The sequence below is a fragment of the Microchirus variegatus genome (genome assembly GCF_963457635.1).
Source record: "Microchirus variegatus genome assembly, chromosome: 20".
NCBI classification, from domain to species: Eukaryota; Metazoa; Chordata; class Actinopteri; order Pleuronectiformes; family Soleidae; genus Microchirus; species Microchirus variegatus.
Genome location: NC_139821.1, coordinates 12,846,842 through 12,874,232, shown reverse-complemented (window position 1 = coordinate 12,874,232; position 27,391 = coordinate 12,846,842). Strand labels below are relative to the sequence as shown.

Genomic DNA, 27,391 nt, shown 5'->3' with positions numbered 1-27,391 from the left:
TCCCCGTCTACTAGTAATCAATATGATGTGCATAAAACCGATCTTTTACACCACTGAATAAAGTTGTTGTTCTTGTTCAACCCAGCAGAGGGTGTGCATTCATAACAAAGGGAGGCCGGATCGAATCGGCTTGTGAAACAAATTGTGTGAAAGGAAATACACACGATTACGCCTGTAATGAGCAAAAACACAGTGGAGGAGCATATAGAATACATAGGAAAATACAATCCTGGTTTTGTTTTGTTTCGGCGACAGAATAAACGTGACCGCATTACACGGATGACAGCAGAGCAACGCGGCAGAATAATCGTGTGCATAGACAACGCGGTGACATGTACGTATAAGTAACGGATAATGCGACGCTTGTGCGGACAATATGGCCAGTCATGTCCGAGTCTGGGAATGCCCATGGGACACGGGGAATCGTGATACAGTTCTCCTCACATGCCGACACAGTCTGAAACATGTGTTTTCATTGAATCTCTACAGCAAAATGTGTCGAGTCATTATCCCCTCTTTTCTTTGTGCTGATGTTAACCCGGGATTGCAGCATCTGAACACACAAGGTGATGTTGACTTAGTGCCATGGCAACAGACACATCCTTGTCAACACAATTTCGAAATGACACCCACTGAGCATGAGCTGTACTCGTACTAATTTTTCTGTCGTTTCCCTCCGATACCAGGAATTAACTGCCCCAAACATCATCTGTCAGGGATTAGTCACAAGAGGAATACAAAAGGCCTCATTAATCCCTATTTTTCTTTTGTTTTTTTTAAAACCCGACGGTTGTTTCCAACTGTTGTAAATACACAGAAGCGGTAAATTTTCCAGAAGATCCTTATGGATTTGCAAACCATACAATGCAATTAAACCAGATGTGTGCACACACTAATCCTTCTGCCGTGACAGTCTCTGTCGATAATCTACCAAACGTCTGGATTCTTGGAATTCAATACGTGACTAATGAAACCATAGGTTTCCTTCCCCCCAATTAACCCCTCCTCTCTCTCTCTCTCTCTCTCTCTGTGCAGTTTAAAAAAGAGGCCGTCTCTCTCCTCGGTGTGTGCAGAGTGGAGTGGAGTGAGAGTCTCTGTTTGCACAAACAGCTGCTGAAGAGAGAAGCACAATATTTCAAATATGATGCCTGCAGTGACTCTCAGCAACGGGGCAAAGATGCCTATCGTTGGTCTGGGAACATGGAGGGTAAGTGCAAAACTATTTTCCCTTTTATGACAAAAAATGTGGTAGGATGCAGTTCATCTTGAATACGCTTGCTGCCTGTAGTTTTCTTTTTTATGCTGAGTCATCACACAGTGATCTGCACAAGAAGAATGGGACAACTTGAAGACAATTAAAGCATTGTTTTGATTCAAACGGGTCCACAGCAGAAGGGGGGAAAAAAGAATGTGGTCATGGAACTTTTAGCACGAAAGGATTGTTAAGCCTCTAAAAATATAGGGAAAAGGTTATTGGTTTTTTCAAAACAAAACGTGAAGTGTCTTCTGTTAATCGTCCAAATAGCATGTAATACTGTACATTATTGTATAATTGTAGAACTACTTTTGTTACCAATTTTCTATGTATCTGTCTATATGTGCATGCCACTGACAAGAGCAAATTCGTAGTATTGTGGAAACATTATATTGACAATAAACCTGATTCTGAAAATGAGACATGACACATGACATCTACTCATTTCCAGCTCCTTGTGCTGTTGCCTTTGTGTCTCTACTTTTTGCAGGCACCTCAAGGAAAAGCCGGCGAGGCAGTGAAAGTGGCAATCAAATTTGGTTACAGGCACATCGACTGCGCTCTCGTGTACCAGAACGAAGAAGAACTCGGGACTGGGATCCATGCAATGATCGACGAAGGAGTCGTAAAGAGGGAAGATCTCTTCATCGTTAGCAAGGTACGGCTGCAGCTCGGTCTAAAAATAGGAGAGTAGTAGTATTTATACAGTACCATGACCAGTCCTGCAAACACCTATGCTTTTAGTTAAGGTTGTTGTCACCCAAGAACACTTTGTTTTCTCCGTTACGCTGCGGCTATCTATAATCCCTCGCATTAAAGCGTGACTTGGTTATTTTAGAACTACAATGCCACGAATGTCTCATTGTGCATTGATCATCTTTTGCTTTTTTTTTTTAACAGCTGTGGTGCACCTTCCACCTTCCGTCTCTGGTGAGGAAAGCATGCAAGAAGACCCTCAGGGACCTGAGACTGGACTACCTGGAGCTCTACCTCATGCACTTCCCGATGGGTGTCAAGGTTTGGACAGTGTCCTGTAACGTCCTGTTCTGATCGTTTAAGAAAAAAAAAAAAAAAAAAAAAAATAGAGAACACCGACACTGAACCTTTGGCCTTTTGTACCTGCAAAAGCAAACTTGAACTCAACGGTCAGTCAAACACAATGTTAAATTTAACCAAATCCAAGGTACGCAGGAGTCAGATCTGGAGTCAGATATCATAATAAATGGTGAATGCATGTATCAATGTGTCACAGCTAGGGTGCAACCCCACCCCCCCCAGGACTCTTGTTCCACAGCACAACTCCTTAACAGCTGAGCTAATGGGGACGACATGTGACCAGGGCCGATTTTCTGTCCCAGTCCATCCCTGGCCATAAATAATACATTCTAAAACCGAAGTACAGAATCTTACCGCGGTCCTGCACACACAAGTAGTGTTGTTAAACGGTGTGTGACTCTAGAATAAATGCAGACAGTAATTGAAGCTAGGAAAATAGCCCAACTGAACAGATGACAAGCATATACTGCAAGGACGTCTCTGCTCACGTCACGTGAAGCTCCACTTACTAGAAAGACTGTCATTCTTCTTTGCTCGCTTGTGCGTTATAATGTATAATGCATTAGCTGCGCAAATTATTTCATGATGGTAACATCAGTCTCTTTGAGATTTGGTTAGTGTCTAGGCATAGTTTTTAGATTCATCTTCTAAACTGCTAAACCCTTTTGTTTTCTGAAATCACAGCCGGGCGATGACCTGTTTCCATTGGACGAACACGGCCAGGTGATCGCGGACGACAGCAGCTTCTTGGACACGTGGGAGGTAAATTTGAAAACCGAGAGACGCGATACTGAATTTCAATCTGAAACTCAACTCAACATCAATGTGTCCAAAAAAAAAAAAAAAAAAGGCAATGGAGGAGCTGGTGGATACTGGGTTGGTCAAAGCCATTGGCGTCTCCAACTTCAACAAAGACCAGATCGAAGCCATACTCAACAAACCAGGCCTCAAATACAAGCCCGTCAACAACCAGGTGAAAAGTACATCTCGTATTAGGTGTGCAGGATAGAGCAAGAAGTAAATAAAAGCTAAAACCTATCATTTTTAACCCCTCCCTAGATTGAATGTCATCCATACCTGACCCAGGAGAAGTTGATCGACTACTGCCACTCAAAGGGCATCACAGTGACCGCCTACAGTCCACTGGGTTCCCCTGACAGACCCTGGTGAGAGGGAAAAACAACAGTCACATATCGTACACTTTACACATTACATGCCCTTAATATAAACTTATTCTGTTCACTTCTGGTTAAAAACAGGGCTTCATCTGACGACCCGTATCTTCTAGAAGACGCTAAAATCAAGGCAATTGCTGAAAAATACAAGAAGACTCCAGCACAGGTTGGCAGCATGTGTCAAGCTTTTATAATCTGGTTATCTATACAGTAGTTATATACACTCTTAAAATAGCTCAGTAGAACCATATAAGGTCCTTCGGCTTGTCCTCATAGGAGAACCCTTTTCTGGATACCTTTTGGAGGGTTCCACCAAGAAACCCTTTATTCAGGGAAAGGGGTTTTAAAGAGTTCTCTGGATGAAAATGGTTCTTACTGGAACCCTTAGTGTTACAAAGAACCCTTAAAAACCCATTTCTTTGGGAAAGGGTTTTTCAGAAGCAAATGGTTCCAGGTAGAACCTGAGCCCTTGTAGGAGGACCATTTTGGAACCCTTATTTCTAAGAGTGTATGTACACAGCATTAATGAATGAAAATAGATCATAGGTCTGCAGGGATCCACAGGGAAGCATCCAAATTGTTTGTACATTTTGGAATGCATTGCTTCACGAGTTAAACAACAAATGGGACAGTCAGTACAATCACATGGTGGACACACGTATTACACAGCTCATTCTGTGATAATGTTAAAACAGTGCAGCACTGTGCCGGTATTTTGGGAACCAACGAAAATGTGATCATGGAACTCTGCACTCCAGTAAACCACATTCCCCCCCCCCCGCTTTCAGGTCCTGATCAGATTCCACATTGAGAGGAACGTGATCGTCATTTCAAAGTCAGCGACGCCCCATCGAATCAAGGAAAACCTCCAGGTATTTTATTCATCTCGTCTTTCTCAAAAAGACTTCGGTATTAACTCCGACTGAATCGTCCACTTCCTCTTTCAGTTGTTTGACTTTGAGCTGAGCGAAGAGGACATGAAGACCATGCTGAGCATGAACAAGAATTTGAGAGGATTCCCGATGCCATGGTGAGGAGATGCGAGGAGGACGACGGGAGCGAAATAGTTAAAAGGATTCATCCGTCATCCTTATTATTGTTATCATCAGATAAACCATATCAACCTCTTTTTCCTTATCTTTTTTTACAGGGCCACCAAACACAAAGACTTCCCTCTGAACTCGGAATACTAACTCCATCAAACAAACCGCTGTAAATGACACGCATCAGTAAAAAAAATGAAAGACACTTTGAAACCACATATCTCCTCAAAGGCGAATATCTTAACTCACAAAAAAAAAGAAAGTGGAATTAAGCGTTTCACAGCCACTGGTCTTTACCCTTTAGTTTATTTCTATTCACTCACATGGTTATTATCGTTTTTGACTTCTTCGTGTCCAAAAAAAATTGCCTCTTTTGTATGGATTGTGTTGAATATGATTTGCTGTATAATAAATAAACTTTGCCTTAAACAAAGACAATATTGACTCTTTTTAGTCAAACCCTCCACACCTCATTCTTTGACAATTTGTTGGTTTTCTTGAAGGCTAACTTTGACATACTTGGCTCCTTTTTTGGTGTCAAAATGCCGATGTAGATTGTACTCGATTTGACGACCGACACTGCCTCGTAACACAAAAGACATACCGGTTTTTCTCCTTGAAGCACAAACATGTATCTGCATTGATCTTTCTTTTCCTGCACATTTATGGGATCATTTGTGGATATTTCAATCTCAATTTCATTATTCGTCACGTGATGCATGTACAATGATACACTGCAATCTAGTAGCGGGGATGCCGTCACTTCACAGTTAACACAATCGCCATGCATTGTGGGAAACATAGTTTATGGTCAACACAAGCCTTAAAGCAGCATAGACCTCACGGGTCACATAAAATGAAAAGGCCCCCGGGCCTTGAGTTTGACATGTGCTTTCAAGCATCAACTTACACAATTATTGGGCTTTGCAGCATATAATTTGAATGCAGAGTATGTCATTTCTTTTGTTAAGGGTCTCTCAATCAGAACCATAACAAAATATGTAGTTTGATGACATTGGGAAGCAGTGGGAGGACATGGTAATTGTTGTCTCATTGTGTATCCGGTGCATTTCCACTCACATACACGCATCAAACCCAAAAGGCGACCAAAAGGAAATGGTCCATTGCCTTGAAAAGAAAACACAATGGCTTTAAAATAGTGTTGGAAACTTATAACCTCACAGATCTACGTGAAGCAGCGCTAATACCAAGTAGAATTAGTAAGAGGATACACACATGATTGAAGGCTGCTCCAGCTGCTCCTCTTCCCAGGCTCACAGCAGAAGCAGAATCACTGAGTGCAATCTGAAAGGACAAAAAAAAAAAAAAAACTTCCACCAACTTTGTTTTATTTTGTTTTGCCCCACAGGATTTTATTGAATTAATCAGCTGATGCAGAGAGTGAGCGTAATCATTTCATAACAGGGGGGTGGGGGGGTCAATATTAACAAGGGAAAACCCCTTTGTCATTGTCAGCAGTGTTTGCAGTTATGCATAACGAAAGGCACCGGCACCACAGCCCATGTGATTCAATATTTCAAATGAATAATAAAAGCAAGTTTAAAATGAAAGACGGGAATTTAAAAAAAAACAACAACACACAACACAACTGGGTTTGCAAGTTTGTGTAATTCACATAGATTTTACTGAAACATTAATGTAGATTTTCTATAATGTGCAACTTGTACTGCACTAAAAATGCCTCACCGATGACAAACGGTAGCGCTGACAATGACCAACGCCAACAAAGACGAACGACATTCTTATTTTCCAGCATAATCCCAAAGACTGTAAACTTATACCACACTAGTGCAAAACCACAATGAATAAACTGGGCATAGTTTGTAAACTGTAGTGAAGTGTGTCGAAGACAAATGGCCTCATTAAGTGCATCTAAAAGGTTGAACCGTCACTGCAAAACCTGTGGACGATCGGTATTTAATCTCAGTATTCAGCATTGAACGGATAGTCCTTGTGATTTGTGCCCCTATAAATAGAAAGAGGATAACGTTACACACAACATCTTCTGAGAAGTGTTATATATTATATACATAAAAAATAAGAATACAACACAATCTCACCACTGCATAGGACAAGCTCGCCAGTTCCTGTTGAAACCTAGTACCGTTTTCATTTCCTCCTCGGTTAACTCAAAGTCAAAGACCTGCAATGATTTTTAAAGAACAGTTTTTGTTAAACAGGCTCAGGAATAATCTCAGAAAACATCTCAACAATCTGCTGCTGACTCATTACTTGGAAATTCTCCTGAATGCGCTGAGGCGTGATAGACTTCGGGATCACGATCACATTCCTCTGGACCTGGAAGCGGATCAGGACCTGGCAGATGGAGGGAGAATGAGTGTTAAGGCCTTTAATGACGGTATATTGTACACGCCAACAAGTGCTTTCTTCAGGTCAGTTCCAGTTCATTTCAGTTGTACCTGAGCTGTCGTCTTCTTGTGCTTTTCCGCGATGGCCTTAATGTCAGGATTCTCCAGGAGTTGCGGGTCATCAGGTGAAGCCCTGCAATGAAAATGCATCTTTAACCATTTACAGAGCTCTAACACAAGCGCCGTTATCTACAGGATAACACGGAGAATGGAAAAATACTACAGACGGACAAACCTTTGCCCTCGTTTTGGCAAAATCAGTTCACTTACTGACAGTTAGACACTTATTACCGGTCATTTCTCCTGATCTGCGTCATTCGGATTTATACTTGCAGAGAGCACACGTCAACTAAAGTACTAACGCAATTAGCAGAAGAGGAAGAAGTCAAAATGCAAGAAGACAATTGTGAGGTGAGATGGTGTGGCTGCAATGAGATGACACCAGGGCTTGACCAAAGACTTTTCATTTCAATACATTCAGGAGCTCGCAAACAGGAGTACATTCATGTATCGCAGGGTCAACAATGTCAGACGGTTTCTCCAGAGTCGGACTGAACAGGCAGACACAAAATAAATCACGGATTTCAACTTTTTTCATTGTTGATTAACCATCTATTGTTATCATTCGCCAAAGGAGGTTATGTTTTATGTCTGTCTGTTAGTTAGCAACATAACTCGAAAAGTCATCCTTAGACGTCATCACTGGTTTACAACTAGGGCTGTAATCGACAAAAGAAACTCTTGGTCGACTAAAGCCCTAAAATTTCGACTAATCGGGAGGGGGGGGGGTGCTTTGCGAGTGCGGCTATTTTAATTTGAAAAGAGCCACACCTGCAAAGCACCTGTGCGGCTGCGGCTTTTAATTTGAAAAGACCCTGTCTGTCGCTCATGAGCCACAGAGCGACAACAAACCACTGGGCTGGACTAAACCAAAATAGCGGAAAACAAGGGGAGTGTTCTCTGAAGACAGGCTGTTACCTGTGAAACATGCGTGCTCTAAAACACCCCTATTAGACTTGCTACTTTCCTCCTAATGAAATTCACCATAAAAAAAAAAAAAATAATAATAATAATTAGTCGACCAATCACATTTTTGGTTGAGCCAGAGCGTGTCGACCAATTAGTCGACCAGTCGACTTTGACTTTGCAGCCCTAGTTCCAACACTTGCTGTCTGACCCAGACGTGCCAGCAGGGTGTATTTTTTTTACTTTTATACGTTACCAAAATATCAGTGCTAACAGTAGATTTTCAAAGTCCAAAGGGCGGAGGGCTACGCTCTCCGAGTGCTTTTCTCGTTAACCTTTTAGTAAAGAAAAGAAAATCTTACTGACCAGGATCTGTCAGGGGAGCCCAGGGGGCTGTACGCCGTCACCGTGATGCCCTGAGATTGGCAGTAGCTGATCAGCTTCTCCTGCGTCAAGTACGGGTGGCACTCCACCTAGTGGGTCAAACGGAGAACTTTTGATATCATTAAACGCATTACTCAGATCATGAAGAGACACTCCACATATTTTTAGATTTAAATGTGTACATACATACATTAATACGTGCATGGACTTGTTTTCCTTTGTTATACTAACAGGACCATCTCATGGTTAAACATACACTGTACAAAGTCATTTTTGACAGAGTCTTTCTTGTCTTGTTCAAGGACAAACCTGCTATCTCAGCCCTTCTACCTGATCAGACTGTTCTTTGACTTCTGACACTTTAGACTTGTGCCAACAGTACGGAGGTTTGCCTACGCCAGGAGGGCCAAAACAAATAGACACCCGAGGCCATTTGTCCCCATTTGTTGTGGGTTTTCTTCACAAGCTGTCGTCGCTCACATTCATCATGATGAAAGTCATTTCATCTTGAGTATTTGTATAGTATGTGACCTCTAGTGTAAACAAGCCCCTTTTAGTGCGATAAATATTATCCAGTCCAATCCTCTCTCAGTCAGTCGACTTAGCACGTTACCATTGTAATACAGATTCTACTCAGATAGGGACATGGTTTTTATTCACATGACTTGAAGAATGGCGACGTCCAATTGATTCATCGCGCATGCAAAACACATTATGGTCCACATAAATTATTAACTTAACTTATTAAATCATTATTAACAGCATTATTTTAACAGACACACTGGAATTACAGCAGTAAATTCATTCACCGCAGTGTGAATCGGGCTCCAACCGTTTCCCACGGGCTACACAATAAGGTTTCACTGAACACGTCATATTGTATAAATGGGTAAATGAATCTCAACATCTAGAACGTAAAATGTATTGAAAACCTATATAATATTCATGGACAAAAATTTTGATTACAGATTTTCTTTGAAGACTTTGTAAAGCGACACAATTTCAAACTTCAAGTAACTGCTTTTTGCTCATTTGCAATTTAAATAAAGTGTTTGCAGCTCCTACCTCGTGATGTTAAGTTTTTCACTTGATCTCATTCAAGAGGCTAATATTTGACAGATTATTATTCAAGTCCTGCTTCAGAATTAACAGGTATAGCTGGCTTGTCAACAAAATGTTACTCTGACACACTTTCTGACATACAATACTGTTTGCCAACTGTAGGGGGAGCCCACGAGCAAAGACTACTTTATGTAACTGTAAGTTATCTAATAAACCAGCAGAAACCCTGTAGGGTGCAAGGGTTTTGTTTATGCAGTGAACAGCTGAGAAAATGTTGGCTTGAAGCTTTCACAGAGTATTTAATTTCCACTTGAACCCAGGATTTATACTTAATCTACCATCAATAAAGCATCCTTTTTTCCTATTGTGAAAAGCAATTTCTAGCTTAAACTTATTATCCTTGTCAATTAGCATAGTAGATATTATTTTCACAGATGTTCAGGAAGAGAATGATCCTGCAAACTACTATGCAACCCAACAAAACACAGGACATTTATCGTAAACAATGACTCTGAAACACAGCGACAACGTTAAGGTCAACTCGGCTCATTGGTTCAGCTCGAGGGGAAACTGCTGTGGCCTTTCAAGAATTAACTTGACATTTGTTCCTGAAGACTGGACATCTGGGGACAGATAATGCCATTACGGCTTCTTGCATTTTAGGAGCAGTGATTTTGACATGGATCTGTTTTCTTGCTACTAGAGTAGACTTAAACATGTAATATCCGCATACTAAAACATGCTATTGAGCGGTAATATCAGCACAAGAGCTTTTAATGTACCTGGTTGTTGGCCGGCCTGTGTTTGAGGCCGGGCTTATTGAGAATGGCTTCGATCTGCTCCTTGTTGAAGTTGGAGATACCGATAGCTTTGACCAAACCAGCGTCCACCAGTTCTTCCATAGCCTGAGAAAATGAACCATAAACATAAACATGAACAAAACTGTTTTACCCTTTTTATTTTTGCTCTCATATTAACACTCACCTCCCAAGTCTCCAAGAAGTAAGTGCCATCACTGATAACCTTTTCCTCGCTGTCCAAGGGAAGGTCATCGTTGCCAGGCTTAAGAAGAATAATGACAATGAGGTTTACACCACAATGAAGGATGAATAAAACAAAGAACTGTGTGCTCAAGAACATGCCAACAGAGAGTATAATAGAACTACCTTAAGACCCATTGGCCAGTGCACCAGATAGAGGTCTAGGTAGTCCAGTTTCAGATCACTGAGGGTGTTTTCACAGGCTTGCCTCACCATTGACTTCATATGGAAAGTGCACCACAGCTATGAAACACAAGGACAGAGTCTCTAAGTAGATTGAAACCGATTACCACAACTTTAAAACTGATGACTGGGATTAAAAATGTGGCTGGCAACATTTATAAAACAGCCAAACCACGATGCTATGGAACAAAACCTTAAACAAAAAAGTAAGATTTAACTGACAGATACAGTTTCAGAGAGAACATTCCAGACTCGACACAGTTAAACCAGATAAACCAGTTTTAACGTTGCGGCCGATCAATGCACGTATGGGTAACTCACCTTGCTGACAATGAAAAGATCCTCTCTCTTTACCACACCTTCCTTGATCATGGCACGGACACCTTCGCCCACCTCAGCCTCGTTGTGGTAGGCGAATGCGCCATCAATGTGCCTGTAACCTGCAGCGATGGCTGCTTTCACTGCTTCGGTCACTTTACCAGGAGGAGACTAAAACAAAAATGATTAGTTAGGTGTAAACACTTCATAGATATGCATCAAATAAACAATGCATTGTGTCAAATGACCAAGATCCATTTTTCAATGCAAATTATAGTTGTGTACCTTGGCAAAAAGAATCAGATTACATACAGTGTGCAGGAATTCCTAGCTTTTTGTAGTATGGGAATCTACTTTTCTTCTTACTGCTTCACTAAATGCACACCCGATATAGACCGGGACAGATTTTAGGAAAATACATGATTTGCATAAATTGTTTTGTCTTATTTGAGTGCTTCCTGTGTGTAAACCTTCTATGTTACATGAGTCTGAAATGACTATGTGCTATTCAAGGACTAAAGATGTGAAAGATAGTGACCAAAACACAATGTAAGATGGTGATTTTAATATTATAATAATAATAATAATAATAATAATAATAATAATGACGTCCCCATCTAAAAGCTGGCACAGAGGGTAAAATATGAGAACACTTTTATTTACAGTGCAGAGGAAGTGAAATCAGTGTTAGCAGTACAGCTGGTCTATTTGTAACTTGAACCTAAACAGGTCAACCCAGTAAAGGTTCTGTTGCTTCTGTATGCTTGTATGTGGGTAAAATAAGCGACAAAAAAATGCACAGCCAAATAGTAACGAGTCACTTTAACGGTCTCAGGCGAGAAGCTGTGGTTTAATATCAACAGGTATTTCAAAGAAAAGCTGCTTTCCAAGAGTCATCCGTGACGTATCCGGTCACACGCTGCAGCTGCGGGCTAACTTAGCTACCCGGCTAACAAATTAATTATCAACTAATAGGAGGCGGGGTAGCGGAGTAAAAACAACACGCACCTTCCACGTCCCAAGTCCGACCAAGGGCATTAAAGCGCCGGTGTTCAGCTTCACAGTGGTTGTCATTTCTACAGTGGAAGGAGCAGAGCTTGGGTACAGCTGGGCAGCGAGGGAATGGTGGCAGTAAGAGCGCAGGACAAGTGGAAGCAGAACGCAGCCGTCGGCAATCGATTAATTATGTCTCACCACAGGGACGACCGATATGTGTTTTTTTTTCGGGCCGATACCAATGCCAAAATCACAACAAATGATAAAAGCTGAAGTAACACTTTTAAAACAACACTTATGGTGTGTCTCTATGGTACATTCATTGTCAAATAACTTATTTATCATTTATCTAGGTTTCTTAAAAAATCAAAAATAAAACAAATATGTCAAAAACAAAATTATGTCAACTAGTAATACATGGCTTAATAATAACTGGCCATAACTTCACACATTCAATCTCAAAGAAACAAGTGTGTGATAATGACTGATATGGATGACATCGATTAAACCCAGTCAATTTATAAAAGTGACAGCACTGACTCAAATACTACTAATAATAATTGTGATCACAGTTTCTGCAATATTTCATATTTCAAAAATATTTTGTAAAATGCTTCTAGACACTTTTGATTTGATTGATGAACATTTATGGCCTTTCCATAAAAGAATGATGACACAATAGGACACTGCTCACACTGCAAATGGAACGCAGCATCACACAGTTTTGCAAATCTACATTTTTGTTGGTTCTGCCAGTGAACCACTAGAGGGCACAGTCACAACACTGACTGATTGCACCAATAAATACAGTGGTTCAAATACCACAAATGCTTAATTTTTCATTTTAATTACCCTAAAAGCATGTGCAAATGTGCGTATTTACTTTTGATTGGTTGCAAGAAGATTATGATTGATAATGAGGACATGTCTGATTGAAACCATGTTTTTCATTTTTTTTTTCTCAATAATAAGTCCACCAGTGTACCACAAGAGGGCGCCATTACCACACCTACCAGACATGAGAGACTCCTGAAATCACAGAGGCAACATAATGACGTGATTACATGCTTCACCAATGTTACCATTACCAATGATTACAGTGCTCAGAATGTGCATTATTTACTTCTGACGGCTGGTCATGATGATCAAAAAAAAACAAGTTAAATTCTGCTTTGGACTGTGGCAAAGAAATGTACGATATTCTAATTTGGCAGAAATTTAAAATAAAATAAATATACTTAATTTTGTATGCGTACAGTTACCTAGTTGTTGTTTTAATACTGAGTTTTAATACTAATTGAATTACTGTTGCTTAAATTTGACCATTTTAATTATATATATAAGAAAGAAGTGTGTTCCACTAGTTTGTAAAGCTTTGATTTTTTGTTGGTACTGCCAATGTACCACAAGAGGGCGCCCATCACCACACCTATATACCAGGCTTAAATCACAGAGGTGAACCAACATAATCACATAATCACATGCATTGCCTGATCTGACCAACATTTACAATGCCTTAAAATAATTAATTTGAGTCTAAATTAATTTTAATTAGCCCTTAATGCATTAATAGTAGTTTCCCCATATGGCATATAGTGCTTGTACTGTGAAGAAGATGTTGCACACAGGTCAGCCTTAAACCCAGAGAGAAAGCTGAAAGAGGGAACAAACATAAGGTGCCTTTTTTTTGTAGTAAAAATCAGATAAAACCTCACAGACCTTTAAGTGAGCCATTCAACACAGAGCAGAAGATAAGAGAGGGAGAAGAGAGCGATATATATATATATATATATAAATATATAACACAGCAAGGGAAAAGTTGTGGAAGCCAGCAGCCACTGTGCACCGCGATGGATTTTTTTGCTAAACTTTGTGTGTCTTCTGATCTTCTCCCGGCTGGACGCCTTCTTTTCAGTGCCCTGTCTCTTGTGATCTTACTTCAGACACTGGAGATCCTTTTTTTTTAGCCTGGCTGTAAGCTGTCAAAGTATCCCAGGAATCAAATACTGTCGCACGCCCGTCATGATCAAAGACCCGCAGGTAAACCAGACACAAGACACAGCCACATACAATTGCCAATCTTAAGAAAAAAAAGGGAAGGAGGGGGGGGGGGGGCACTCTAAGATGCTCTTATTTTGTGACTGCAGGTGGATACCATATCACTGTAACTGTGTGCGCCCATTAGAATGAAGGCGTAGAGAAGACAATCGGGTATTTGAAGACTCAAGAGAGGCATGGAGAAAAAAACTAAGTGAGGTGTGGAATGTCAGAGTGTGTTTCTCAATAAATCCAAAAGAAAGAAATAGGAAATATTCATAGAGGACAATGAAATATATAGATCACAATGGGATACTATCTCCTTTTCTATTATAACGAATGGCTGCACATCAGACTAGACACTCGACTGGTAAGACCTGACCTGTCCTGGAGAGATCAAACACCTCATTTCATTCCATTGCATGGCCTTTGCTCTGTTCTCTATTTTCTATCCCTCCATCATCTCTTGTCTCTCCCATTTGCTATCTATCGGGGCCAGAGCACTCAGGTTCGAAATGTGAGTGAAAATGGACAAAAATTGGTACGCAGATCAAAACTGGCGAGAGTTTATTTGATCAAATAATGGGAAAAGTGGTATAAAAACGGCTCAGGAGAGAAACCCGGGAGGAGGACAAAGCCGAAACGGAGTTGCACCAAATTTTATGTAACTTAATAGAAACATGTCACAGCCCAAGATGAACAAAAAAGTCTATCGGGACCATAGCCCCAACTCAACAGGAAGTCAACCATTTTTAATGTAACGTCCTTTTTAGTCATTTGTACGTTTCGTAAACGAACATAAAACATGCACACATTTGTACTAGACACATCAAAGATGAAAAGTTACCAAAAGGTCTCGCAGATTCAAATGAGCTAAACAACGGCACCCATCGGAATTTTGGCGAAATTCAACCATTCGCCACCAAACAGGAAGTGGCCTGCAACTTTGCCGTACATTCGCCCAATCTGCTTGAAACATCACACGTGAGATTAGAGGCCTGGCTTGAAAACATCAGCACTCGGAAACTGAGTTTAGCGGCTGTGAGGTCCCGCACGACGCTGCTTGAAGCTTTAATTTCCTCTGATTTGACCAAAAAGCCAGGAATGCATATAACATAATATAAAAGTAGCAGTCGAGGGTCTAAGGACAGGAAGATGTTACCAACCCTGTGAAGTCCCGTGAGACAAACTATGTTTTTATTAAACTGTGGGCTATACAAATAAAGATTGATTGATTGAGTGTTCGTACGGGTGGCAGCCATCTTGCAATGCTATATTGGGTTGGCGAGATTGCTCCGACTTTCCAAGTTGGACATTCAGATTAAAAGGGGCCATCCTGATGAAAGAATGCCCCTTCACCTCCGAAACTACAACTGGAACGCACCAGTTATCTCCACCATTGAATTCGAATATCAAAGCGTTAGCTCCGACTGAGTCCACTCACACGTTAGCATTCCTCACATTCCGTCTCCTGGAAAATAACAAGCTCACAGAGAGAGAAATCCCTACATCATAACAGAAGCATGGACGTTTTTTTTTTTTTGTCAAGTGCATTGCGTGCTCGTGTGCAAACGAGAGAGATCTTTCCGGCTGATTTGAGCTCTGCAGACATCACGGAAAACCTCATTAATATCTGGATTAGGTAAATCAATTTAGTGTTAGTCTAATTGCATCTGCCCTCTAAATTGCAATATTTGATCTAATTGTCTATGTCATCTAAGATCACAGTTTGTCTTTTAATTCGGACCATTCTAAAACATACACTATGTTGTATAAAGGACCTAAACGGGAATACTACAAGTAAAAGTACAAGTATCTTAACAGGAGTACTCTATATGACATTTAATGTACTAAAGCATCATGTACTTAAGTTTTAGTATTATGTGATATTTTAGGATTGAGCAATGGTAGCTCATTGGTAGGGTACGTTGTCTTTCAATTGGAAGGTATGTGGGGGGTTCGATTCCTGGCTCTGTTAGTCTGTATGTGTAATTGAGCAAGACACTAACCCCATGTTGCAGCGTGTGAATGGAAAAACTGTTGTTGTAAAGCTAATCAAGACTAGAAAAGCGCTATATACAATAAATACGGCCCATTACCAACTCTTCTTCTTTGGATTTTATCTGGTAGTAACGAGTAATAAAAATAGTTAAAGGTGCCATATGTAAGAATGTGGCCAAAAACGGTTACTACATTCTAATTCAAAATACCGAGGTCTTTTAATTTTCGTTTTCTGACGTAACTGGCAACCCGTGGTTGCTCGGCAGCTGAGACTCTACTGACTGCAAGGGTTGGTGGACGGCGGTAGGTGGCGCCACATGCCAAAAACATGATTTCAAAACATAAACACGATTTGCAGTCTGCAAAATATATATTTTTAATGCAAATATTTGGGCTGTACTGTTGTTGTTGGTGAGTTCAGTTTGTTATATGAACATTATTCCTGAGTCTCTGTGACATATTAGGAGGATTTTATGGCCAGTTGCTTTAGATTTATTACATAATTCACCTTTAAGGGAAATGTAGTGGAGTAAAAGTTGCCAGAAATAGAAATGATCAAAAACAACGCAACATACCTTAACAACCACAACACGTTGTGTAATTTCATACCATTTAAATTCTGCATGTTTGTTTGTGGAACTAAATGGGGTTAAAGCAGTTCCTGATCATTTCACCTGACTCTGGAAGACCCATCCATTCGCGCGTCATCACTGCAGGCATGCACAACACCAGCACGCTCATGGGAAGCCAATGTAATTTTAGACAACAGAACACTTCAGTTGCACTGGTGTTGGTTTGTGAATGGTCGCACAGTGTCTAACAGAATTGGGTTAAAGGCCTGATGCGAATAAGAGAAGCTGCTGTCTTGACCAGAATAGTTCAGCCATTTCATTAAGTTAGTGTCGTGGAATGTGATGCATGTGTGAAAGTGCCGATACGACCTTTACCCTTAAGCATGCCTGGAGTTTTTGCTTGTTTTCCTAATATTTGCTTTCCTAGACAGACAGACAGATATAGATAGATATTACAATTTTCACTTTATGAAGTGAAACAGTTTGACTGAGAATTTGTCTTTAAGCTGTGAGAGAGCACACAGAAAAACACATGCACACGGTCTTGGTCTCGTCTGTGTGCAGCGGTTCCTCATCTGGCCTCTCAGACATGGTTCAGGGTTTTTTTTTTTGTGTGTGTGTGTGTGTGTGTCTTGATTAACCACTTAGTTCAGTCTCTCAGACACAAGATTGCAGGGAAAAAAGCAAGTAATGAAGTGCTTTTGAATTTGCATCCCTGAGAGCCTTCGCAGACGCCTTGATTTCAGTTGGCCTCCGTTGTTTGTCCTTCGGTTCGAGAGATGTCTGCTATTGTAACGGTAACATGTCGCAAGTGTCCACCCAGCCTCCTCCATATTGCTCCCTCATCAGCCTAACTGCCGTGAATAAACACAATCAACATACATCTGAAGGAGGGGGATTTGGAGGCTTTTTCTCTCAAAATTGTCACTGATGGGCTGTTCATCGCGGTCATTATGCAGATTACAGTGTGACCACGAATGCAATATCGAAGCCCTTTTCCCTCTAGAGCGATAGGCCACCATTTCATATAGCTGACCAAAAAAAGAAAACACTTCATGTTCTACAAGTTGGACAAATGGACAAACTGCCTCTAGAATATGAATTTGATAGCACTAAAAGTCAAGCCTTTATTATTTTTTTTTTCAACCTTGACAACATGTTATCAAAGTGTGAATGCTGCATTAGGAAAAGTCTATACATCAGCGATAATTATTTATATTTTATAACTTCTTTGTGACGTTTTTTTTGTTCGCTTTGCAGACAACCGCGATTATGTAACGCAATGACTTGCAAGAATCTGTGATTATTTCTGCTTTGGATATGGGGCAGTTGACATGAAAAGCTTCCCTTTGCGCCCCGCTCCTGTGAAAAAAAAGAGGAAACACAACATGTGTTTAAAGTGTGGGGGCCCTTTCACTGCTCCATGCTTCCAGGACCGATTAAACATCAGGAGGAGGCAGATCAACAAGCAAAGTTCATTTCACTTTGCACAGATAACAACAGTCTTCGGTCGACCTCCAAACTGCAGGTAATTTGAATTTTCTTTGTTTTTATGCAGAGGATGCTATAATGTGCCTTATAAAAGCTGCACTTGCTGCTTTAAAAGGTGCTGTGTAAAAGAAGTCCATCATCTCCATCTCCATCATTGAACTTATTTGAGTTTGTCTTTTTAATTGTACATATCAGTTTTTCAAAGAGCAAATACAACATGTAATATTTTGTATATACTCTTTTTTTAATACGTGTTTTATATGTGACATCCAGCAACATAGGAATTGATAAAAACATGAATAATATCAATAATAAAAAACATTAAATAGCAGCAACGGCGTATATTCATGTATGAAAAGGGAACATAATTCATAACATTCTCAAGATAAACTTTAATATCCAGAAACTTATGTCTAAATAGCAAAATAAATGATGTAATTCTGCGTATAGACTCAAGATAAATAAAGGTTTTGAATGATAGTTGCATCATCGTTGAGAGCGTGTGCACGGAGACTCTTGGCCAGGTCAGGTTTATGAATGAGAATTCCATCCATCCATTTTTTTACCGCTCTATTCTGCACCCTTTACTGCGGTGGGTGCTGTGCCTATCTCAGCTGACATAGGGACAGTTCGCCAGTCCATCGCAGGGCCACATATAGAGACAAACAACCATTCACTCACACTCTCACACCTACGGTCAATTTAGAGTGACCAATTCACCTAATTCGCCAAATCTGCATGTTTTCGGACTGTGGGAGGAAGCCGGAGAACCCACGCACACACAGGGAGAACATGCAAACTCCTTGCAAAAAGACCATTGTCCCAACTGGGGCTAACAACTCAACCAGGGGTCTCAAACTCAAATGACCTGGAGGCCAATGCGCATCTATCTTGGTCAAGAGGGGGCCGGCCTAGAGAACAAAAAGTGGGAAAAATAAACAACTGTTCACAATATTGCATCATGATATCACACATATACTATACGTAATACTATTTATGATGCAACATTAATGTATTAATATCAAAAACACACATTTATTTGAAATTACATAAATAATAGTGTGGACAACTGTAATTAAAATTCATACCAGGAGCAGTTTCGGGGCCACTGCCATTCGTGGCTCGGGCCCTAACAAGCGTATTTATATATGTAATTGAATGTTGTATATTATACATTTAATAATGGGATAATTATGACCAAATGTCTTCTTATTAATGTTATAAAAAACAATGCAAGCAAACATATATTATATTCTATCACTTCGCTGGCAGCTGTGCATCAGCGACACACTGTGTTTAAAAGATGGTGAGGTCGTGGGCCATGTTTTCATTATAGCATGTAATGGATTGGGGGGGCCGCATTTGGCCCCCGGGCCACTAGTTTGAGACCCCTGCACTAAACCAACCGTGTGGCCCTGAATGAGAATTGGTTCTCAAAAATTGTATCTGGTAGATAAAGGTAAAATAAAAATGTAGATTTAACACACAGGTCACTTGTCAGTCTTTGTCTTGAGATGATGGCTCTATAAACTCTTGCATATCTAATTAAAAGGCACGTTAAATAGATTGTTGCACTTATTGAAAACGCAGATGCTTTTCAGCAGGTTTTTAAACTGCACTGAAATCTAAACACGGATCTCTCCCTCTCTGCTCTAACCTCAATATCATATGATAACAGTGCCGTTGTCATGGAGCATTATTTTGCAGCCGGCGTCGTTTCGCTTCGCACATCATGTCCTAGTTTCTTTGAGCACATGGCAGAATGACACAGCAGGAAAATCTTTAAAGTTCCTTAAGTGGCACTTCCTCGTTTTTTTTTTTTTTGAGTCACCTGATATTGTTTATTTAAGAAACCTGGTGAACTTCTCCAATCTTGCATCACGGGAATATTGTTTTGAGAGCGTGGGCACGTTCAGGGTTGTGGGTGGGGAAGGACGAGAACCCCGGGACCAGAAAGAGTGGGCGTGTATAAACGCCTCATGGGACAATGAGTCACGACCAAGATGACTAAGTAGTATTTCTATCGGGGATGTTTGGGTGCAAAAACTTGGTGTAGCGTGCAGCGCGGTGGTGGTGGTGGTGGTGGTGTGCAGCAGCAGCAGCTGCGTCGCTTCAACTTCAAGGTTTGTGCACTGGGGAACTCCATGAGTTGTGCAATCGATGTTTATCTTTTGTGTGTCGTCAGCTGATGAGACAAAGACACGCACACACATTCTTATACAGCATTTCTTAATGAAGACATGCACAGACATAATCTCTTCTCTGACCCTTTACCTTGACCTTCATCATCACGACTATTCTCTTCAATTACAAACTACATTTTTTTGGTCATACCTGTCCTTCGTACACCTCAAAGTGCATAAAAAAGTGCACAGTATGAGCTTTGACTATTTTAAATTTAAAAAATAAACGTGTTTGTCGTCTTGGGTGCATCACAAAGTGCATGAAATCAAAAAGGTGCACAATATTAGCATTTGTTGTCACCACAGCCTCCGACACACACACACACACACACACGTTAACCAGGCAAAGAGGGGACTGTCCTTCTTCACAGACAAACAGGGGACTTGGGTTTCTGGTCATTTTTAAATAAAAACAAAAGCATAGAACATTTACTTTAAAGGTCTTTTACCACATTATTACTAAGGCATGACAAAGAGGGGACCTGAAAAATGTCCCCTTTTCCCGGTTAGTCCCTTCTTTGTGGGTGTGTAACGACACCAAAGTCACCTGTTCTACTGGTTGCCGATTGCGCACACACACACACAAACTAATATCTTACTGTGAGGGCCTCAAGTTGCAGTTTAAAGAGAAAAATATTGACAATTACTTTTTTTTGAATAAGTGCAAACAGCACCATCTTGTGGCTAATCTGGAAACGACAGCTTGGATTTAATTTACAGTTTTTAAAGAAGTGTCCTGTCCACAAGTGTTTAACTCTCTTAATTAAAATTAATTATACCAGTAATAGAAATGTATCAATTAAAATAAAAATAATAAAAAAAACGTTACACAGTCTAAGAAGAGAGAGTCGTGCAGTAAGAGGCTTAAGGGCAGGAGGGCATGTGCTGGAAGAATGTAAACATTGTCTGCTCTGAGGAGTGACTTCAAAGTTAGACGGCGGTAACCTCGTCTCGGTGCTGGTGCACAATCTTTGACCAGGAACGATGGTCGACAGCCTCTTCCTGGAGATGCTCTTTGAAGTCACAGAATGGATCTGATTGACTTGTGTGAAGTAAAGACACATAATATTAAGTATGAGATATCTGAGTTGTCTGACAAAACCTCATAATCATGAAATCGTGTGCATATGCATAATAACAATATAATATGAGCTGATATATGACTTTTTTTTACTGTGATACTTATGCATATCATGACGACTAGTATTAGGGCCATTTTTTTAGAATGAAGTCGTAATTTTTTGAGAATAAAGTAATCTTTCGAGTTAAAGTTGTAATATGAGAATAAAGCTGCAAAATAATGAGAATAAAGTTGTAATTTTTTGAGAATAAAGTAGTAATCTTTTGAGAATAAAGTCGTAAAATTATGAGAATAAAGTTGTAATCTTATGAGAATAAAATTATAATCTTATGAGAATAAAGTTGTAATATTATGAGAATAAAATTATAATCTTATGAGAATAAATGTGTATTATGATGATAAAATTATAATCTTATGAGAATGAAGTTGTAATATTATGAGAATAAAGTTGTAATCTTTAGAGAATAAAGTCATAATCTTATGAAAATAAAGTCGTAATATTATGAGAATAAATGTGTAATCTTTCGAGAATAAAGTTGTAATGTTATGGGAATAAAGTAGCAATATTATGAGTTTACATTTGTTATTATTAAGTCAATATCTCAGTATTACTAAATTTTGAACATTCCAGTGCAGCTTTCTAAGTTTATAGAGCTAAAACAGAGCAAAACAAAACACATTTTCTTTTTTAAACACAACTCTTAAAGTTGACCTCAGCGACCCTCACTCGAGCTGAATACTCGACAGTAATGGCCGTGTGTGTGTGTGTGTGTGTGTGTGTGTGTGTGTGTGTGTGTGTGAGAGGTGTCAGGTGCTGAGGAGAGTTTGTTGCTGTGATCGGTGATAGAGGCTGGATCTCTCCTTTGTGTCTGAGCTCTTCATCATAATCGTGGCTCACTGACTCATGTCTGGAGCTCAGGGAGCAAACCTCTCTCAGCTTTCTGTTCCTGACGCGATGGGACGCCGGGACAATAACACAGAGTAAGCAGTCGGCGAGCGGCGGGGGGAAAAAAAGCAATAAGAGGGTGCTTTAATACATGGCAGCACAGCAACAGAGTCAGTGAGAGAGAGATAAAGACTGAGACAGAGAGATGGGGGAGGCCTTAATGGAAATAAATAGTGGAGCTCAGAGGGTTGAGGAGACAAGAGGTGATGATGAGTGGAGAGCTGTACAAGTGTGTCTATGGGAGAGGGTTTAATGAGGCAAGCAAAGGCCAGTGTGTGTTTACTTGGATTTGTTACCTCTTTAGGAGCAGGTTTTGGTCTACATGGTCCTGACAGAGTCAGTTTTTATGCTATATGTATGCTATTTGAAGCTTTTTGAGGCTTTGAGGCACAATTTTTAACGCCATCTCTACTGGACTGCAATTGTCTTTATATTACAGGAGTTTAGTGATTTGGAAGAAACTGACCACATGAAAACAGGTCTTTTTTATTTTTTCATCCACACAGAAACGGTATTTTGGGAGCCCTAAATGCGTTTTTTATGCAGACAAAGAATACGTTATGTTGGGAAAACAATCTCATGATCCCACTTTGTCTTGCACTTGTATTCACTGTCTCTTATCTTCGTCATCTTCATCTTCTTGTGTTTGGAGTGTATAACTTTTTTTTTTTTTTCCTGAGTTGCCTAGGCTTTCTTCATTCTGTCTCTGCTTCTGCCATTCCCTATATATTGTGACATATACTTATTTGAAAAAAGCTTTATTTTATTTAGTATACGCGCATTCCATATGCACGTAATTTTTTGAGAATAAAGTCAGAATCTTTCGAGAACTAAGTCGTAATATTATGAGAATAAAGTCGTGATATTATGAGAATTAAGTCGGAATCTTTCAAGAATTAAGTCGTAATATTACAAGAGTAAAGTCGTAATCTTTTGAGAATTGGTCGGAATTTTTTGAGAATTAAGTCGGAATATTACGAGAATGAAGTCATAATATTATGAGAATTAAGTTGGAATCTTTCAAGAATTAAGTCGTAATATTACGAGAATTAAGTTGTAATCTTTCAAGAATTAAGACGGAATTTTTTGAGAATTACGTCAGAATATTACGGGAATAAAGTCGTAATCTTTTGAGAATTGAGTCTGAATTTTTTGAGAATTAAGTCGTAATGGTACGAGAATAAAGTCGTAATCTTTTAAGAATTAAATCGGAATTTTTAGAAAATTAAGTCGGAATATTGCGAGAATAAAGTCGTAATATTATGAGAATAAAGACATAATATTATGAGAATTAAGTCAGAATCTTTCGAGAATTAAGACGTAATAGTACGAGAATAAAGTCGGAATCTTTTGAGAATTAAGTCGGATTCTTTTGAGAGGTAAGTTGTAATTTAACAAGAATAAAGGCGAATACATTCATATATGAGTCCTAATCTTTTGATGTCTTTTGAGTCTCTGGGTAAATCCATGCTACTTGTTGAAAAACACATCAAAACTGCTCCAGATACACATTTTGGGCAAAAACTCTTTTTTTAAAGCTCACTCCTGTGTTCACAGTACAAAAATGACCACATCTGCTTTTAGGTATTTTGTAGTGTGGATGCAGATGACGGCTTGAAGCTTGTCTGGATGCAGCGATTGCACTGCGTCCCTCAGCAACAACAAGGCTTTGTGTGTGTGTGTGTGTAAACCTTATCTGCGGAGCAGCAGGAGGCCTTTAGTCAACTGTCAGATCTCAGTTAGAATAAAAAAGAAGTCAAACAGGGGTAACACTTGTTCAACGACCGGGAGATCATAAGGTGTTGGTCTCATGAGTTCAGGTCATCACAATAGAATTACGCGGTCTTTCAACAGACAATCGGTCATGAGCCTTATTACTAAAGGTGAGCTAATTAAACAGAGGGGAACAGAGAACAGCTTCCTCCCCCTGCTTTACTTTTAACTTGATATTTGTAGATCGTAAGAAAAACTGCCCTCCTAAATTTTTATGGGCGACCTCTTGACTTTAACTCCTGCATGAAGTTGAATAAATTCAGTTGCAACACACCTGAGTAATTAAGAGTAAATGATCACAGTCCTGTTTGGTGGAAATAGAGCAATAAAGAAAGGTGGAAATGGAGTCGTAAAGGGAAGACAAAACAACTGAAATAGAAGGAAAAAACACACTATTATTAAAAGAAGTACTAAAACTAGACAGCAACCCAGAGATTGAGATTTTGAATTGCTTGCTGAATGAAAATGTCTAAAGCACGCGGCTCTTCTTCAGCGCTGCCAACAGTGGATTAAAATTCCTCACTTTTAACACTTTCGCACACAAACCGTGCGCTCAAGACATGAGATAATGAACACTGATTTGGATTTTTAGCTCGTTTTGGGTAAATGTTAACTCAAGTAATGCTGTTACGTACTTGACATGGTCAAGGTTACGGCGCTTAAAACGATACTGACACGTAATTCCAGATTGGATATCCGCAGGATACATGCGTGACATGAGAACTTCGCTCTTCTCCCAAAGACAGTGGCCTCATTATTCCAATCAGCCATGTCAATTATGTTAAGATGATTTGCACAAATTCGATTTTAATTAAATAACGAAAAACATACAATTACATTTCAAAGAGTCAGCTGCAATACACACATTCTATTTCCAACCACTACAATAAGATACATGTAATTCTGATTTGAAGAATTTAATAAAATTACCATTTTAAGATAAGGTGCATGTAGTTGAGACACTGAGCAATTTGCCAGGGCCCGGAATAATAATAATGTCATTGTGGCCATTTTTGAGGAGGTAAAAATGCATAAAAACTTGCACGTAGGTCAGGTCTGGCGATAATGAATGCCATAATGGCATAGTGCCCGAACGCGTGCGTTGCTAGCACCCCCTAAAGTGAAAACCGAGCCAAAATTGAGTTACCCCGAATTTCCCAAAAATTGGTGGGAAGATGTTATAGCCCAAGGCGAACAAAAAAGTCGATTGGAACCATGGCCCCAACTCCACAGGAAGACAGCCATTTTGAATTCCAGCGTCCATCTTGGCGATTTGCACCCTACGTAAATGAGCGAAAACTTGTCCAAGCGAGTTTGTCGTACCAGCATTAACCAAAACGCGACAATTTGTACTGGACACATCAAAGGCAAAAAGTTTTCGAAAGGTTTTGCGGATTCAAAAGGGTGCGACCCCGGCAACCATCGGCATTTCGGCGAATTTCGACCGTTCGCCACGAAACGGGAAGTTCCCTATAACTTCGGCATACATCGACCGATCGCCTCAAATCTTCATATGCGACACAAAAGACCGACCACAAACACGTCTACGGACACAAACTTGACCAAACAGGACGTCTGCCATTTGGAATTCAGTCGCCATTTCGCCACAAAACAGGAAGTACCCTATAACTTCGCCATTAATTGACCAATCGCCTAAAGACACAAGAGACCAACCTTGAACATGCATACATTGCTATTATTATTATTGTTATTATTTTATTATCATAAATAAAGTGAAGACTGTTGAGTGAGGGAGGCAGTGAGGTCAGGGAATTGCTGCACTCCCTGACTTGACCATTTCATGACTGTGCTCAGTACTCGTTGTTGATTATTTATTAATTGCCTCTGTTTGCTTTTAAGAAAATACATATGTGACATTATTTGTGAACTGCATCCATCTTAAAACAGGCTCTGTCAAGCAATACTATCAGAGAGGGAGACCAGACTGAGGGAGCATTTTCTAGTTTTTGGTAATGGCGTGTCGCCGTTTTTCCTCCAATTGTCTGGACACAAAACAAATAATTTCCTGTGTGAGGCGCGGCAACGTCACTGGTCGACGACAAGACCTGAATACCGTTATACTGAGAAACACAGAGAGGGTCGTGTGGAGCTGACAATGGTTTGAATGGAACAGACGTTTGTTTATATTTAAAACTTACACAGTACAATTTTAACTATACACACATAATGGGTCGCTAATGGACTCGGAGGGGGTGAATGGGTTCAGTGACCGTGGTTGAGTGACATTCCCGTAACCGATAAAACACTCATTGTGCGCTAAAGCCACTCAATTGTCATGTACGGCAGATGCCTTGCTCACGGGCAAACAGAGAATCTCACACAATAATGGACAAAGACCTGCGCTAAACCTTTACAAACAAAACTCCTTGTTCCAAATGGCAGTAGGAATGTAGCAATGTGGACAAAAACCACCAAGAAGAAGCTTTTTCTCATGCCAATCTCAATCCACGTCACCTACACATTTTTACACAGGACCGAGCACTGCCTGCAAATTCTGCAGTGGAGAAACCCTGCACTGTTGGTGACAGAGTAAAGGCAATTAAACACTGTTTGCACCAGGCTTGGACAGCCAGGCAGCCGTGCGCCTGGCTAATTAACCTCCTACACAAGGAGAGAGAGAGGGGGAGAAAGAAGAGAGAACGGCAGAAAACTAGACACCGAGATTATAATCACACATATTCTTCTATTCTTACCTACGTTCTTTTTGTGTTGGACCAGTTCTGCATGTCCTATTTAGCGTGTATTCTCCATTAGTGCTCCAGTGACAGTGACAGCCAATTTGCACTCAAATATAGTAATTTAGATATGAAGTACTTACTTTCATACTTGTGTCCTTGGCTCCCCTTGGGACTGTCAACTATTGATGACTTTTCCCCATCTAATGCAGTTCTGTGAAACTTTCCTCTGGAAAATGGATAGTTCTTTTTTTTTTCTTCTTGTTCTCAAACAGAAGAGAGCTAAGTCAAAGTGTTTAAAGGGTTTACAATAATTTATATTGATGAAAAATGTATGGCTGGTGGCAGAAGAATTCTTAATTCTGCTCTTTGGGAAGTCGTGTGGCCATGATCTTATTGATGAATATGCATTGATGTAATGGGAAATCAACCGTGTTCTTTAATGTTTCCTCATGCTTTTTTAAAAATAAAACTGGCAACCATCGCCACACGCTGTGGAACGCAGCTTCCGCTAATTAACATGCTTGACACACACTTAACTTTACATCCACCCTTGATATTCACTTCTGCCCACTCTTTCCGTCCTTTCATGAACGAGTAAAGTTAAGGAAAAGGAAAAAAATTCAGGAGTAAATCATGATTTAATAAGGATAATATAACAATTTAATTACATAATTGGTTAATATACTAACTGAGTGTTATTTCCTTCTTTTTTTTCGCTTGTAGTTCTGTGCTGTGTAAAA

General features: G+C 39.9%; 2 protein-coding genes across 2 annotated transcripts; one reads left to right on the top strand and one right to left on the bottom strand.

Moving 5' to 3' along the window:
- Positions 1-1,141: 1,141 nt before the first annotated feature.
- LOC310941444 (aldo-keto reductase family 1 member B1-like) lies at positions 1,142-4,679 on the top strand (the record flags this gene model as incomplete). The annotated part of the gene is made up of 10 exons (XM_083906621.1): positions 1,142-1,207; positions 1,746-1,913; positions 2,156-2,272; positions 2,996-3,073; positions 3,162-3,284; positions 3,371-3,477; positions 3,571-3,652; positions 4,275-4,358; positions 4,434-4,516; positions 4,637-4,679. The coding sequence occupies 10 exons, from the start codon at positions 1,142-1,144 to the stop codon at positions 4,677-4,679; spliced, it is 951 nt and encodes a 316-aa protein (XP_083762747.1).
- Positions 4,680-5,882: 1,203 nt separating this feature from the next.
- Positions 5,883-12,015, bottom strand: LOC310942079 (aldo-keto reductase family 1 member B7-like). The gene is made up of 10 exons (XM_083907363.1): positions 11,881-12,015; positions 10,876-11,043; positions 10,498-10,614; positions 10,316-10,393; positions 10,114-10,236; positions 8,252-8,358; positions 6,971-7,052; positions 6,783-6,866; positions 6,611-6,693; positions 5,883-6,516 (listed from the first exon to the last, which is right to left on the bottom strand). The coding sequence occupies exons 1-10, from the start codon at positions 11,944-11,946 to the stop codon at positions 6,474-6,476; spliced, it is 951 nt and encodes a 316-aa protein (XP_083763489.1). The 5' UTR covers positions 11,947-12,015; the 3' UTR covers positions 5,883-6,473.
- Positions 12,016-27,391: the final 15,376 nt, after the last annotated feature.

What these genes read in the sequence shown, in the direction of transcription:
- LOC310942079 (XM_083907363.1), bottom strand. Translation starts at nt 11,946, where the DNA reads ATGACAACCACTGTGAAGCTGAACACCGGCGCTTTAATGCCCTTGGTC. An exon ending in TCGGACTTGGGACGTGGAAG is followed by an intron (nt 11,044 to 11,880) that starts GTGCGTGTTGTT and finishes TTTTTGTTTTAG; the next exon opens with TCTCCTCCTGGTAAAGTGAC. An exon ending in GGCTCCCCTGACAGATCCTG is followed by an intron (nt 7,053 to 8,251) that starts GTCAGTAAGATT and finishes TTTTCATTGCAG; the next exon opens with GGCTTCACCTGATGACCCGC.